The following is a 13,788-nucleotide window of genomic DNA, read 5'->3' on the forward strand; positions in this document are numbered from 1 at the left end:
TTCGGCTGATATACAATGTGACATTTCATTTATATGCTTTCAACACAACAAACAGGGATGAGCTCATGAGTGGTTGTCCCAGGCTACCCAGAGCACCTTTGGAACCTACATCATTTGCATACTCAAAAATCAATAGGACAAGTCCCTGAGCAGCCTGATCTAGTTTGAAAGTTAGGAGGAGCATAGGTGCCTTCCCACCTAAATGATTCTAAGATTAGTCTTTCCTGGAGCATACTGGAAGTTCTTGTTAGTCTCCCTGATTTAGGATTAAAAAATAGGACAGAAAAATCTAAAACACAGACTATGAAAGAAGTAGAGGAGATTTAAAGGAGAATTTGTAAAGAAAAGTTAATTCATTTTCAGGTGTTCTGGAAGCACCATGGCTGTAACAAAAGAATCTGACCTATGTTTATTTTGCAAATAGCTGTAGCCGTTTCAGAAATTACCATTACTCGATTTATCTCTGTCGCTCTTCGGTGATAACTTATCCCCTTCCCCAAAAGCAGAGACTACAGAAATCAACAGGATTAGTGCTGCTCTGAACAAGCTCAAAGAGCATTTTTCCCAATTGTGATCAGCAGTTGGACCTATAGCACCATCAGTAATACAATGAGGCTCTAGTTTCGGCTGCTCCTTTCATCCAACAAGTCACTTATTTTGAAGCTGCAGGGCTTGGATCGGTAGAAAAGTAGCAGTGAGGTAAATGGTGTTTTTTCTTACTCTGTTGTGAAACACATTTTGTGGTCTCATTTCACACCCAGAATGAGTATAAAACCAATGGAAGTGGGAGGATAATCCATGCCCACAATAACAAAAAGACAATTTCAAGAGAAACCGCTCTTTCTCTTTTTTGATTTGCTGCTCCATTTCCTCATACAGGTGTTGAATTTCTTCATCACAAGCAGCAATTTTCCTAATAAGAGATAAAAGTATACTGGGTGGGTCTTTGTAGTATTACTTCAAGTCATGGCTCACATTACAAGCTAAGTCCCACATTTTTGCCTTAACACAAGGCTCCAGAGAATGTTCTGGGGTTAAGAAAATATGATTTTTTTTGTGCAGGGAAGGTCACAGATTAAATCTTTTTCTCATGGAAGGAAAGTTTCAACAGCACAAAGGCCAATAAAGCTATACATCTGATGTCCACATATCAAGTAGCTGTTCATTATGCAGTTTTAATGACTACTAAATCTTAGGCTTAAGGAACAGAGATTCCTAGTGACAATGCTAAGAATACCAGAGCCTAAGTTTGCCAGTTAAAAGTATTTTCACTGCAACTTCTTTTTTTTTTCCCCCCACTCTGGAGCTGCATTATTCACCATTCAAGAACATTAAATGGGGTACTTATATTTAAGATGTTTTAATTAGAACAGACTTCTTCAAAGTCCTTCTTGAAAGCTGTCTTACTACCTAAAAGCTTTGCTGAAACAAATTTGAAAAGCCCAGATGAGGTACAGAAATAAATATGCAGTGCACAAGCGTGTCTGACTGTAGGAAAAAAGAAGGACCTACAAATCTCACTTTTTCCGATAGAATATTGCAATTAATATCATTGCCATTTAACACATGAAGGATTATATTGAGCAGATGTTTTAGTTAAGACAGAAAAAAAATAACTTTTGAAAAGGAACAATACAGCTGCTTTGTTCTACTTCTAGTCCATTCTATTTTCATTAATCCAGAAACTGAAAAGCAAAAATCACTTTGCATCAGACTCGGGGGAAATCCTAGGAAGATTTTTAACAGAGATTAATAGGGCCTTTATCTAACACCACTGTATATTCCCCCACATTCCTCCTGTTACAGCTCTTCCTTGAGCAATCTGCAGTGTGGCTCTGTTACAAATAAAGTACATAATCTCCTACTCACATCAGTAAGAGCAAGACCAAGGAATGTATAGTAGCAAACAGTTTATTTTGTAATCTGGGCATCTACTTTTTTTTCATACCTGTCTACGCTTAGGCTGTACCCAGGGCTAAACTATAACAGTTGCTCTATCACCCAATGATCCCTCACCAGCCAGGGAGAGGAACTGGGAAAAGGAGAGCAGATCCATGAAACAACACCAGTACCAACAAAAGTACACAAAATCATAACTCAGCCAAATAAATATCCAGCTGTCACAACTGACAGAACAGCAGTTATCAGGAGCAGGGAGGGAAGATGAGCAACAGGACACCAAGCAGAACCCCAGCAGAAATCCCACAGGAACTCCCCTTCCTTAGCAAACCTTCCCCCTTTATAATAAGCATGACATTATGGTATGGGATACATCTGTAGCTAACACAGGTCAGCTGTCCTGGCTGACTTAAACAACTAATGGCCTGCCTAGCATGGCTGGCCTATGATTCCACCCCAGCCAAATCAGGACAGTATCTAATACTCTACATATTCTATGTTTTTACTTAATAAAGGCCTGATTCAATTCTCAGTTAAAGCCAAGCAAATCAGAAAGAAACTTAAAAAAAAAAATAATTATCTAAGATGAGTGAGAAACACCAGAAGCAAGTCTGTCTTTCCTCTTTTCAAATATCAGAACACTTGACATTGCCAGCTTGCATTTTCAGTCACAGGTAAAAACTGAGGGGCAAAGGCATTTTCTCCGGATTTACAGCAGCAATAAACAAGTATCAAGCTAGACCAATTCGAGGAAAGTGATTGCCGTCACTTAGATTTTTATAAACTCTGATAAGATGAGAAAAGCAGCCCAGACAAGGGCCTCTTCATGTGACTGCAATGCTTCAAACAGCAAGTGCTAGAAAATCCAGAAGCCATTTTTGCTGCCTTATTCCCCTTATCATGTAAAGTCAGGTCATGTTCTGATCTCAAATTTTATTTTCTTAAAACTATGAAAATGCTTCATAAGAAATCATCACTCATCAATGGGATAAAATTACACAAATTCATAAAAAAAAATATTTAGAAAGCTATGGCACAGATGCTAAGATCGTATTTAAAAATACTGTATTCATGCAGTATAATGTCACTTTGATCAGGGCTACATTAACTATATACTGAAAAACCCTGTAAATTTGCACAGGCAGAACACATTGCACAGCAGCCAGTGTTTCCATGGGAATCATACAGATTTTCTTTGCTTCTGTGTGACAGGGAGAATAACTTTAGTCCCATATTATTGAGCCGCTGATTTAGATATTTCTTTCCTCTTGTGTCTTTGGAAGCAAAGGATATGGCAGGACCAGCAAAACTACATCCAGGAGGTACCTCTTTTTAGTTGGACTGGCACATAAGCACAGGCCATTCTGGGGGCTGAATACTCCCCAAGCATTTCATTCACGGCTTACCATTCTTAACTCTGATCAAATTAAACAGAAAGATAAAATAATGTCCTGTTATAATCAAAAGTGTAACACAATTATAAGTAACATAACTAACAAGCAGCAGAAAAAATAATCCAATACATTAGCTGGCAAATATTCCCCACATGCAGTCAGGGGAAAATAATTAAAGCCATAAGGGCATAGCATTGTTACATGAAAAATGTAAAATTAGTATCTCCTGGGATCATACCGTCCAGTTTTACTCAATGCATAATTGTGTAATTTCAGCAATATTTGATAACGTGATCTTTCTCTTTCCAGTAATGCTGTGGAATAAACAGATGGAGACAAAAGGGCGACAGCGCTGTTGTTGAGCACAATAACCAAAATGGAATGCAATGTGAGTTCACTAAGTTCAGATGATGAGTTCAGGATGAACACACTCACAAGGGTTTAATTTCTGCCTGTTCATGTAGCTGTAATGTGAATTGTTTTGGTTTTACCATTTCTGTTCATGCAGTTCGTTGTAATTTTTTTTTCCACTTTAAAAAATACAGTGATTCGCACACTTTGTGCACTAATGATCTGAGATGCTGATTCTTCTCTTCTTCCACCAAAGGTGGACTCTGACACTGTCCCATGCTAAACCCAATGAGAGGTCAGATCATCCTTCCCTTACGGTTTACCCTTACGTTTACTTTTTTTGTTTAGAACTCCTCCTTTGAAACAGTCCACTTTTTTACTAGATTTGTCTTTCAAATGCTAATGGCAGTTGAAGATTTTATCTGCTATTAGAAGAAAAAGGTCTCTTTCTCATCTGTTTTGAGCTTACTTCCTATTAGTCTTATTAAATGCCCCTTGGTTCTACTGCTAGGGATATGAAGAATAGCAGTTCCTCATTCAGCCTAGTCGGTGGTCTCATGGTTTTGTAAAGGTCTATCGTATCTTACTCCAGCCTTTATCTCCTCACTCAAGAGATACTATCTTTTAAAAACAGCTCTCTCAGAATAGCTGTTCTGTTCCTTTAGCCACTGAGTTGCCATTCTCTGTACCTTTCTTCATTCCACTACATTCTTCTTGTCTTGCAGAGACCAGAACTTCACTCAGTACTCAGGACTTGTGTGCACCAAGATTCTATGTAGTAGCAAAAACATGCTTTGTCACGTACTCAGTATCCTTCCTGATCATCGATAGCATTTTACTGGGTTTTTTTGGCTGCCATTGCACCTGAACTGATGATTTTGGGAAGCTCTCTGCAATGACCCCAACAGCTTTCTCTGAAGGTGTAACTGCCCACTCCAAGCTTAGCAACACGTAAGCGTGACTTAAACTATTTTATCTTCCTTACATTTATCTACAATGAAGTTCATCTACCTTTTTTTTCCCACTCAATACACCATTCTATTATTTAAAAAACACCAATGCTAAATTTAAGAAGCCATCTAATTTTAAATTTAAATACAAGTATCAGAATATCAAGGAGAATCAACTTACCCTGGCAAACAAAAATTGTATCCACTCTGTAGATGCCAAAATCAACATAGATGGAGCTACTAGTCTGCACTTTCGGTGCACGAATTAGCTATTCCTGATTCCAGCACCAGACCAGACATATGTACAGTATTTGGTTTGACATATTAATGAAGTAAAAATATCTCAGTTTTGTTTAAATAAAAATAAATAAGTAAATGAGTATTTTTAAAAGGAAAGGGTTTAAACCTCCTATTTTCATCTTGCCTTAAAATCTACAAATATAGGCAACAGCTTATCATCAATTCCTTTATGATGATAAACACCAGTAAGGAGAAGAACACCAGTTATGGGATAAAAACATGGCCATTTGCTTTCTTTTCCTTAAAGTGCATTCAGTTCTATGTAAAACTCATTGGCAGTATTTTGGTTGTTGTTCTACTGAACCAGAATTACAGATCGTCTAAAAGGAGAAACATGCCCTGGTTATATTGGCACAGAATATGTCTGATGCACTGATAGACCTCTTCTGTGACCATATCAGGAATATATTTGATACCTTGTTAGGAATCATAGAATCATAGGGTATCCAAAAGTGATTGCCTCATTGTAGATGGGACTTCTGAGCCTTGATAACAGCAGGAGTCTTGATTTATTTGAAGATCCTACTCCTTTTCATGCATTTTCTACACATTTGTCATTTTTGCAATAGGATGCTACTGATCATGTGTTTTCACAGAGCCTATGCACCCCAGCCTGGTTTAGGATCACAGAATCTAGAATCATTAGGTTGTAATAGACCTCTAAGATCACCAAGTCCAACGGTTGACCTAATACCATGCCCATTAAACCATGTCCCAACGTGCCACATCCACCTGTTTTTTAAACACCTCCAGGGATGGTGACACCACCACTTCCCTGGGCAGCCTGTTCCAATGTTTGACTACTCTTTCAGTGAAGACACTTTTCCTAATGTCCAATCTAAACCTCCCCTGGTGCAACTTGAGGCCACTTCCTCTTGTCCTATCACTAGGTACTTGGGAGAAGAGACCAACACGCACCTTCCTACAACCTCCTTTCAGGTAGTTGTAGAAAGCAGTAAGGTCTCCCCTCAGCCTCCTCTTCTCCAGACTAAACAACCCCAGTTCCCTTGTTGCAAATCTGTAGTGGGTAAGAAAAACTTATCTACACACAGTTAGATAAGTAGAGATGTCCTTTAATAACGATGCGCACCAGGGACATGGGATCCTTCCCAAAGATGTCCGCTGGCACATTGCAATCAACAGATATTTATGCATTAAATTCATACATATTTAGTCTATACAATGCATATTTAATTTCATCCTCTCAATGATTGGTTCTTCTTTTCTCACTTCTGATGCAAATTAGCGCGCAGCCTCTGTCGTAGTCTTCTATTGCTCTCTTTTGAGTAGGTGGTATAATTTGGGTACGTGGACCGTGAGTCGGAGGTCTTGACCACTCCTCGGATTTACCATGTACGGTCAAGGAACATGTCCTTGGTTCATAGGCTCTTGGGTCTTACCTGCTATGGTCATGATTCAAAGATTATACACAATGGGTACCATCATAAATCCTGTCTCGCAGACATCTTGGACTACAACATACTATCCTTGTTTCTAACCACTAAGAGATTATTGGTTAATGAATACCTTAGGTCTGGAATTTTACAGGAGTATGCTAGTAGCATTGGCAATACATATTTTATTTTATATTTAATCATTTATCCTATTTGAGACTGATCTACCTAGAGTTATCACTAGTCCTCCTTATTAATATATACTAATTACAATTCTTGATATTCAAATCAGAATAAGAGGAATAAGGTGTTTTCCAACAGCATCACTGGTGCATAACAGGTTTCAATTTTCTCTAGTTTCTAAACCGTAATCACCTGGTGAGGTTTATATGCTTATAGATTTCAAAACACGCAGACAGGTCTAACATTTTAAATCTGATGACTTCATGCAACACCCTCAGCCACTCCTCGTAAGCCCTGTTCTCCAGACCCTTCGCCAGCTTCATTGCCCTTCTCTGGACATGCTCCAGCACCTCAATGTCTTTCTTGTACTAATGGGCCCAAACCTGCACACAGTATTCGAGGTGTGGTCTCACCAGTGCCGAGTACAGGGTCACAATCACCTCCCTACTCCTGCTGGCCATGCTATTTCTGATACAGGCCAGGATGCTGTTGGCCTTCTGGGCCACCTGGGCACACTGCTGGCTCATCATCAGCTGGCTGTCAAACAGCACCTCCAGGTCCTTTTCTTCTGGGCAGCTTTCCAGCCACTCTTCCCCAAGCCTGTAGCATTGCATGGGGTTGTGGTGACCCAAGTGCAGGACGCGGCACTTGGCCTTGTTAAACCTCATAAATTGGCCTCGGCTCATCAATCCAGCCTGTCCAGATCCCTCTGCAGTGCCTTCCTAGCCTGAAGCAGATCAACACGCCCACCCAATTTAGTGTCATCTGCAAACTTACTGAGGGAGCACTCAATCCCCTCATCCAGATCATTGATAAAGATGTTAAACAAGCCTGGTCCCAATACTGAGCCCAGGGGAACACTGCTTGCGACCAGCCACCGATGGATTTAACTCCATTCACCACAACTCTCTGTGCTCAGCCATCCAAGTTTTTAACCCAGCTTAGTGTGTCTAGCCCATGAGTTGCCAGCTTTCTTAGGAGAATGCTGTGGGAGACGGTGTCAAAGGCTTTACTAAAGTCCAGGTAGATGACATCCACAGCCTTCCCCTCATTGACTAGTCAAGTCACCTGGTCATAGAAGGAGATCAGACTGGTTAAGCAGGACCTGCACTTCATGAGCCCATGCTGGCTGGGCCTGAGTTCCTGGTTGTCCTGCACATGCCATCTGAGTGCCCTCAAGATGAACCACTCCATAATCTTCCCCGGCACCAAGGTCAGGCTGACAGGCCTGTAGTTCCCCAGATCCACCTTCTGGTCCTTCTTGTAGATGGGCATCACATTGGCAAACCTCCAGTCGTCTGACACCTCCCCTGTTGACCAGGACTTCTGACAAATCAAGGAGAACGGTTTGGCCAGCTCCTCCACCAGCTCCCTCAGTACTCTTGGGTGGATCTCATCCAGCCCCATACACTCATGAATGTCCAGGTGGCATAGCAGGTCATTAACTGCTTCCTCCTGAATTATGGTGGGTTTATTCTGCTCTCTATCCCTGTTTTCCAGCTCAGGGGGCTGATTACCTTGCAGATTGCTTGTCTGACTATTAAAGACTGAGGCAAAGAAGGCATGAAGTTTCTCATCCTTGGTGATAATGTTCCCCTCCACATCCAAGAGAGGATGGAAATTCTCTTGGTTTTCTTTTTGTTGTTAATGTATTTGTAGAAACATTTTTTGCTGTCTTTCTCGATAGTGGCCAGCCTGAGTTGTAGTTGGGCTTTTGCCTCTCTAATTTTCCCTCTGCATGACCTAACAAGATCCCTATACTCTTCTTGAGTTATCTGCCCTTTATTCCAAGAGTGGTAAACCCTCTTTTTTTCTCCGAGTTCTAGCAAAAACTCCCTGTTCAACCAGGCCGTCATCTTCCCTCCTGGTTTGTCTTCCAGCACACAGGGACAGGCTGCCTCTGCACCTTTACGACTTCCTCCTTGAAGAATGTCCAGCCTTCCTGGACCCCCTTGCCCTTCAGGACTGTCTCCCAAGGGATTCTTTTGACCTGTGTCCTGAATAGCCCAAAGTCAGCCCTCATGGAAGTCCATGGTTGTGGTTTGGATGTCTCCCTTCCTAACTTGACCAAGAATTGAGAACTCATGGTCGCTAAGGCAAAGATGGCCTGTGACCACCACATCACTCACCAGTCACTCTCTGTTCATAAACAGTAGGTCAGGTGAGGCACCTCCCCTGGGAGGCTCCCTTACCAGCTGTGTCAGGAAGCTATCTTCCACACATTCCAGGAACCTCCTGGATTGTTTCCTCTCTGCTGTGTTGTATTTCCAGCAGACATCTGGTAAGTTGAAGTCCCCCACGAGGACAAGGGCTAACAATTGAGAGACTTCTGCCAGTTGCTTATAAAATGCCTCATCTGCTTCTTCCTCCTGGTTGGGTGGTCTGTAACAGACTTCCAGCAAGATATCTGCCTCGCTGGCCTTCCCCCTCATCCTTACCCATAAGCACTTGGCCTTGTCCTCACATTCATTAAGCTCTACACAATTGAAACACCCCCTAACATACAAAGCCACCCCACCGCCTCTCCTTCCTTGCTTTTCCCTTCTGAAGAGCTTACATCCATTGCAGCACTCCAGTCATAAGTCATCCCAACACACTAAAGTGATCAATTAAATACAGTAAAATTGATATCACACACTTGTTGTGGAAAAGATGCAAAGATAGGATGTATGCAACGTCACTGGTGTGGGGATATTCCAGGAAGCATGCTGGCCCCACGAGAAGCCATGTACTTACAGCAGACAGTAATACTTTGCTATCCCCATGCTCCTTACAACAGTGCTTAGAAGAGGTGCTGTAGCTACTTCTCTCATTTCTGACAGTTCTCTATCATTTGTACCACTTCTGCAAGTTTGCCCTCACCACAAAGTGCCAAAAGAGATGAAAATTTGACTATAGGTCCCCTGATTCTCCATCCAAAATTCTGTCCCACTAGGAATACATAAGGTTGCTGAACTTTCAGGAAGATCATCATCATGAAAATTGCATTTAAAATTTTTAAAAGGACTGATTTAAAGCAGTAATATTTTTATATTCTCTCCCCTTCTTCCACTCCCCAGCCCCAGTATACATGGACACACACACACACTGTTTCACTTATGTAACCATTTTTTCTCCCATACATCTTTTTTCCCATATTTTCCATCTCTTGTCCCTGTCCTATCCCATTGCTTTGGGTCATATTTATTATACCAAAAAAAGTTAAAAGAAAATTCAGTCTGGAGCTGCTATTTAAGTCACTCATTACATCCAGTAATTAGTTGACAGTGCTTTGTCAGGGATACAGTATTCTCAACAGTTGTGTTAATGCTAAATCTATGATGAAATTATTTGTGTCAGTCAGCCCTTTTATAGAAAAAAGTCTTTTAAAAGTAATTCACCTGGTTAACACATAGGTAATAGCACAGTGTATCCAATATCCAATCATCATTTGAAAGCCTAATTTGCACCAACTGCTGTCAGTTAGGATTACTTTCTTGGTCAGTCTTCACCAGTTCAAAGGTAGATACTGACTTGAAAAAAAATTACATGGTACAAGCTACTTGATCACCACCCAGGTCTGTAATACAAACATAACTTAATACAATAAACTGCATTAGCATATTATAAAAGGGCATCTGGGTGTGCTAGTCAAGCTCAGCTGCAAGCTGCACTACGTATGTGTTGTAACATAAGAGATGAAAATGGGAACTGAGGCACAGAGAGGTGAATAAGTAGGTTGAAGGACAAGCACATTTTATAACTACTGCTCCACTTCCTATGCCTTAAGCCTTACACAAGGCTAATGCAGCTAATGTGGTCTTTCTCTATGTATGTTTTAGGTAATGAGTTGATCCTTCTCTTAAGGACTCCTTCTTTAAATTAAAAACCCTACTCTGACTACAACAGCAGTCATGTATTCACAGATGAGTACAGCTGTTGACTTTCAAGTCTTTTCTGCCTGCTTTAGCCTGATGGCCTTCTGACAAATTTTGAGGTGGCAGGTTTTCATTACAGCTGACATTGTTTCATGCACAATACACCATAAACTTGAGGTGCTTCCAAAGACATGGGTTTAAATTCCTGTTACATTTTTTCCTGACATTCTTCTCCCATTTTTCTTTGTGTCATGTCAACAGCAGGTAGCTATACTGGAGCCATGTATTATCTATGCAGTAGTGTTGTAGATCAGAAAAGAAAACTGAACAGTACTGTAACTAAGCTGAACCATCTTTCCCACTCTAAATTAAGCTGAACCATCTTTCCCACTCTAAATTACTTTTTAACAAAGATCCAGACCTTTCGTCTGGTTCACTTTATGGCAACACGAATGCAAGCAGACCATGGGAACAGAAGGAGGGAAGTGAGCAGGCTAAGGCCTTATGCTGCCTTATACTGTTCATGAAACCAGGACAGGAGTCAGACACTCACCACCTGTTACTGGTTTACATATTACATTGCTTTACTTGTCAAAGGGAAGAACATCATATCAGTGGAGAACCTGAGTAAAGAGAAGAAATATTTAAGGTCATTCCTTTTGGTGTCAATATGATTTCATTCCCTTTAAGAAAATTTGGCATTTATGGGCTAGCAGACTGAAACAGGAAATTGATCCAACTGTTCTTGGTTTCAGACAGGAAACAATGTCATTTCCACTATCTGCTTCCTGATAGGCATACTCTCAGCACATGGACCAAACAGCTTTCCCAAATGCTGATACATTTATCCTTTCTTATTCTTCTTTCATCCCTCTATAATTGCAAAACATGTCTTTCTAAAAAGGAAAATGCTGAAACAAAAAATCCTCAAAGACATTCTAAGGCAGGCAAAATACAAATACAAAAATTAATGACATTTCTAGTCCACAAAGTCAATAGCTGAGAAGAGCATAGCTTAAGACAGTTGCTTCTAGGAGTGGAATCACCGTCTCTTTTGCAAAAGACTCTAAAAGTAGTAGCTGTAAATTAATCTTTAAATGTCTGCAAATAAGTGTGCAAACAGCCAGGATCAGCTGGTTTGCCGTCCTTAACATGACAGCGGTATCAAACTCCCTTAACGTGGCAGCAGTATCAAACTCTTAACAGCTCAAAGCACACAAGGAAGAGAAACTAATTTTATGTCATTCCATCGAACTGATTTGTATATGAAGTAGCAAAGTTTATTTTCTTTATCCTTTTCCCATACAGTATACCATCTCTTCATTACACTGCATTTTTTTTATTGCTTATTCCACTATACATCAAAAACTCTCCTACTTCTGTACATTCAAGTGGGCCCTTTAAAATTAAAAGAACTTGCAAGCTTCCAGTCTTCTGTTTACCTTAGTTGTCTCTTGTCCAGGCATCAGGTTGAAAACTCAGTGCAAATGATCCTAACATGTGCATTCATTACCACAGGAACGCAATGTGATCTCTCCAACTAAATCCCCAACTTTGGACAAATGTGGGACCAGAATTGCAGGACACGTTATGTGGCACAATTATCTGTAAGGATATGTGGAAGGAGAGTGTCTGCTCCTTTAAGGGTATCTGGTCAAGGACCTTTTTCAGTGTTATAGGGACAGTAAGAAAAGGAGGAAGCCATGAACAAGAACATACAGTGACACAAACCTGACTGACATGATAAGGGAGGCAGTGAAAAGAACCCAACCTGGTCAGTCACACCGATTGATAAGGCCACATAAGAGTTTGAGAAAATTTACTGCAGTGAGGTTATCTGGCTGGGGACATGTCAGTTGGGAAACTAAGCAGAAAGGGGGGAAACCAGAAACAAAATACACTGAGACACAAACCTGACAAAACAACACAGAGACAGTGGCAAGAAACAGGCCTCACCACACACATTGATTGACGTGCTATCAAGAAACCACAGGTCTCACTTCCAGGAAGATCAGCCTGGACTTTGCAACTCATAATACTGCATACCGTGGAACCCCAGACTGCGAGGGGGTGCAGGAATTGACAGAGCTGTACAGACTCACAGGGTGGGGGATGCACAGGGGAAAGGGAAGCAGGGGGAACAAAGTGGGGGTAGAAACAAAGGGGTGTAAATGGGGCCGGGTTGGCTGTAAAACAGGCCTGGTCAGCACGCTTGTCTGGCCGAGCCCTATGTGTGATCACTGCAGTCTGTCCTGGCTTCTTATGTCGTCTTACTAAATCTTCTCTTAAGCATCTCTCTGTTCATGCTCATCCTCTGTCCCCTGTGAATGCGTGCTGCAAGGACTCAGTGCCAGCTACTGGTGAGACCTGTGTGTGCACGAGGGGAATTTGGTGCCAGCTCCTGGCCTGTGGTGCCAACAACTGGAGCGAGCAGGGTCTCCATGTCAGCTACTGGAGCCAGTGAGGGTCTTGAACCCCCAGGCTCTGGAGTAGGAACGGTGTCTGTTCCCAAAACCAGCTGTCGGAGGGGACAGCATGAGCAAGGTGACCAAGTTGCTCAGAGCCACCAGAGCAGGACCATGGGCCACTGCCTGTGTGCCTGGTGCCAGCTGCAGGGGGAGTGTGTCTTCCCTGATACTGGTGTGCCTGGGGTGTGAGCGCATATACACCAGCAAACTTTAAGCTGGACTAGCCAGTGACTAGGGGGGCCCTAGGGCCTGGGTCCCCCAGTCCATGTGCTATGAAAAATATGGGGTTTTATTAAAAAAAAAAAAAAATAAATTGACCTCTAGGCTTTTCTACTTCTGTAAATGACAGAAATAAAGTCAGTTAATTCATCAGTGATGTGAGTGGATTCTGTCTCTGTTAAAGGAAACCAAAAAAAATGCAGCTAAGCAACCACATTCTCATTTTGGCTGATTATGCTTCTAACTCCGCAGTGTTGTGTCTGCAGATAAAGGCAAGAGAAGCACAGAAGCAGCAAACATATTACAAAGTATTCCATCTGTCAGTCCCCACAATTTTTTGGCAACTTGTGAATAGTAGATGGTTATACTGGAGCAGACCTATGCTGTTCTGTAAGTCTGCTGTTTTGGACAGTGCCTAGTAATAATTGTAGTTACGACACTGATTGACATATAGGTCAAAGGAATGTTAAGACTGGCATGTGCTCATGAGATGTGCAGTCTGTATAGGCCACCAAGAAGCACACCAATTACTGCTGAGTCTTCTTCCTGAAAGTAATCTCCACCTACATAGAATGCACAAACTCACTTTAGTCTTCCTGCTATGATCTTAAGTTCTGATAATGGTTTAAAAAGGATCAGTCGTCCTCAAACCACCAGCTGAACTAGCACCCAATGTACTTCTAGAATTTAAGTCACTAACTCCAGCTGGTACGTTAGGTATCTCACATCTGGCTTGGATGTGAGGGTATTGGGACAGCTATTAAAAAAATAAA

At 41.5% G+C, this 13,788-nt stretch overlaps 1 protein-coding gene across 1 annotated transcript in view; it reads right to left on the bottom strand.

The window, feature by feature from the left end:
• The window catches only part of CRACR2A (calcium release activated channel regulator 2A), a 44,813-nt gene extending 36,935 nt beyond the window's left edge, over positions 1-7,878 (bottom strand). Inside the window, 2 exon segments of the mRNA XM_086460817.1 lie at positions 825-934; positions 7,700-7,878. Of these exon segments, the coding sequence (XP_086316943.1) occupies positions 825-934; positions 7,700-7,878 (289 nt within the window).
• Between the last annotated feature and the right edge of the window lie 5,910 nt (positions 7,879-13,788).

The sequence above is a fragment of the Leptosomus discolor genome, chromosome 1 (assembly GCF_034619465.1).
Source record: "Leptosomus discolor isolate bLepDis1 chromosome 1, bLepDis1.hap2, whole genome shotgun sequence".
In the NCBI taxonomy this organism is placed as follows: domain Eukaryota; kingdom Metazoa; phylum Chordata; class Aves; order Leptosomiformes; family Leptosomidae; genus Leptosomus; species Leptosomus discolor.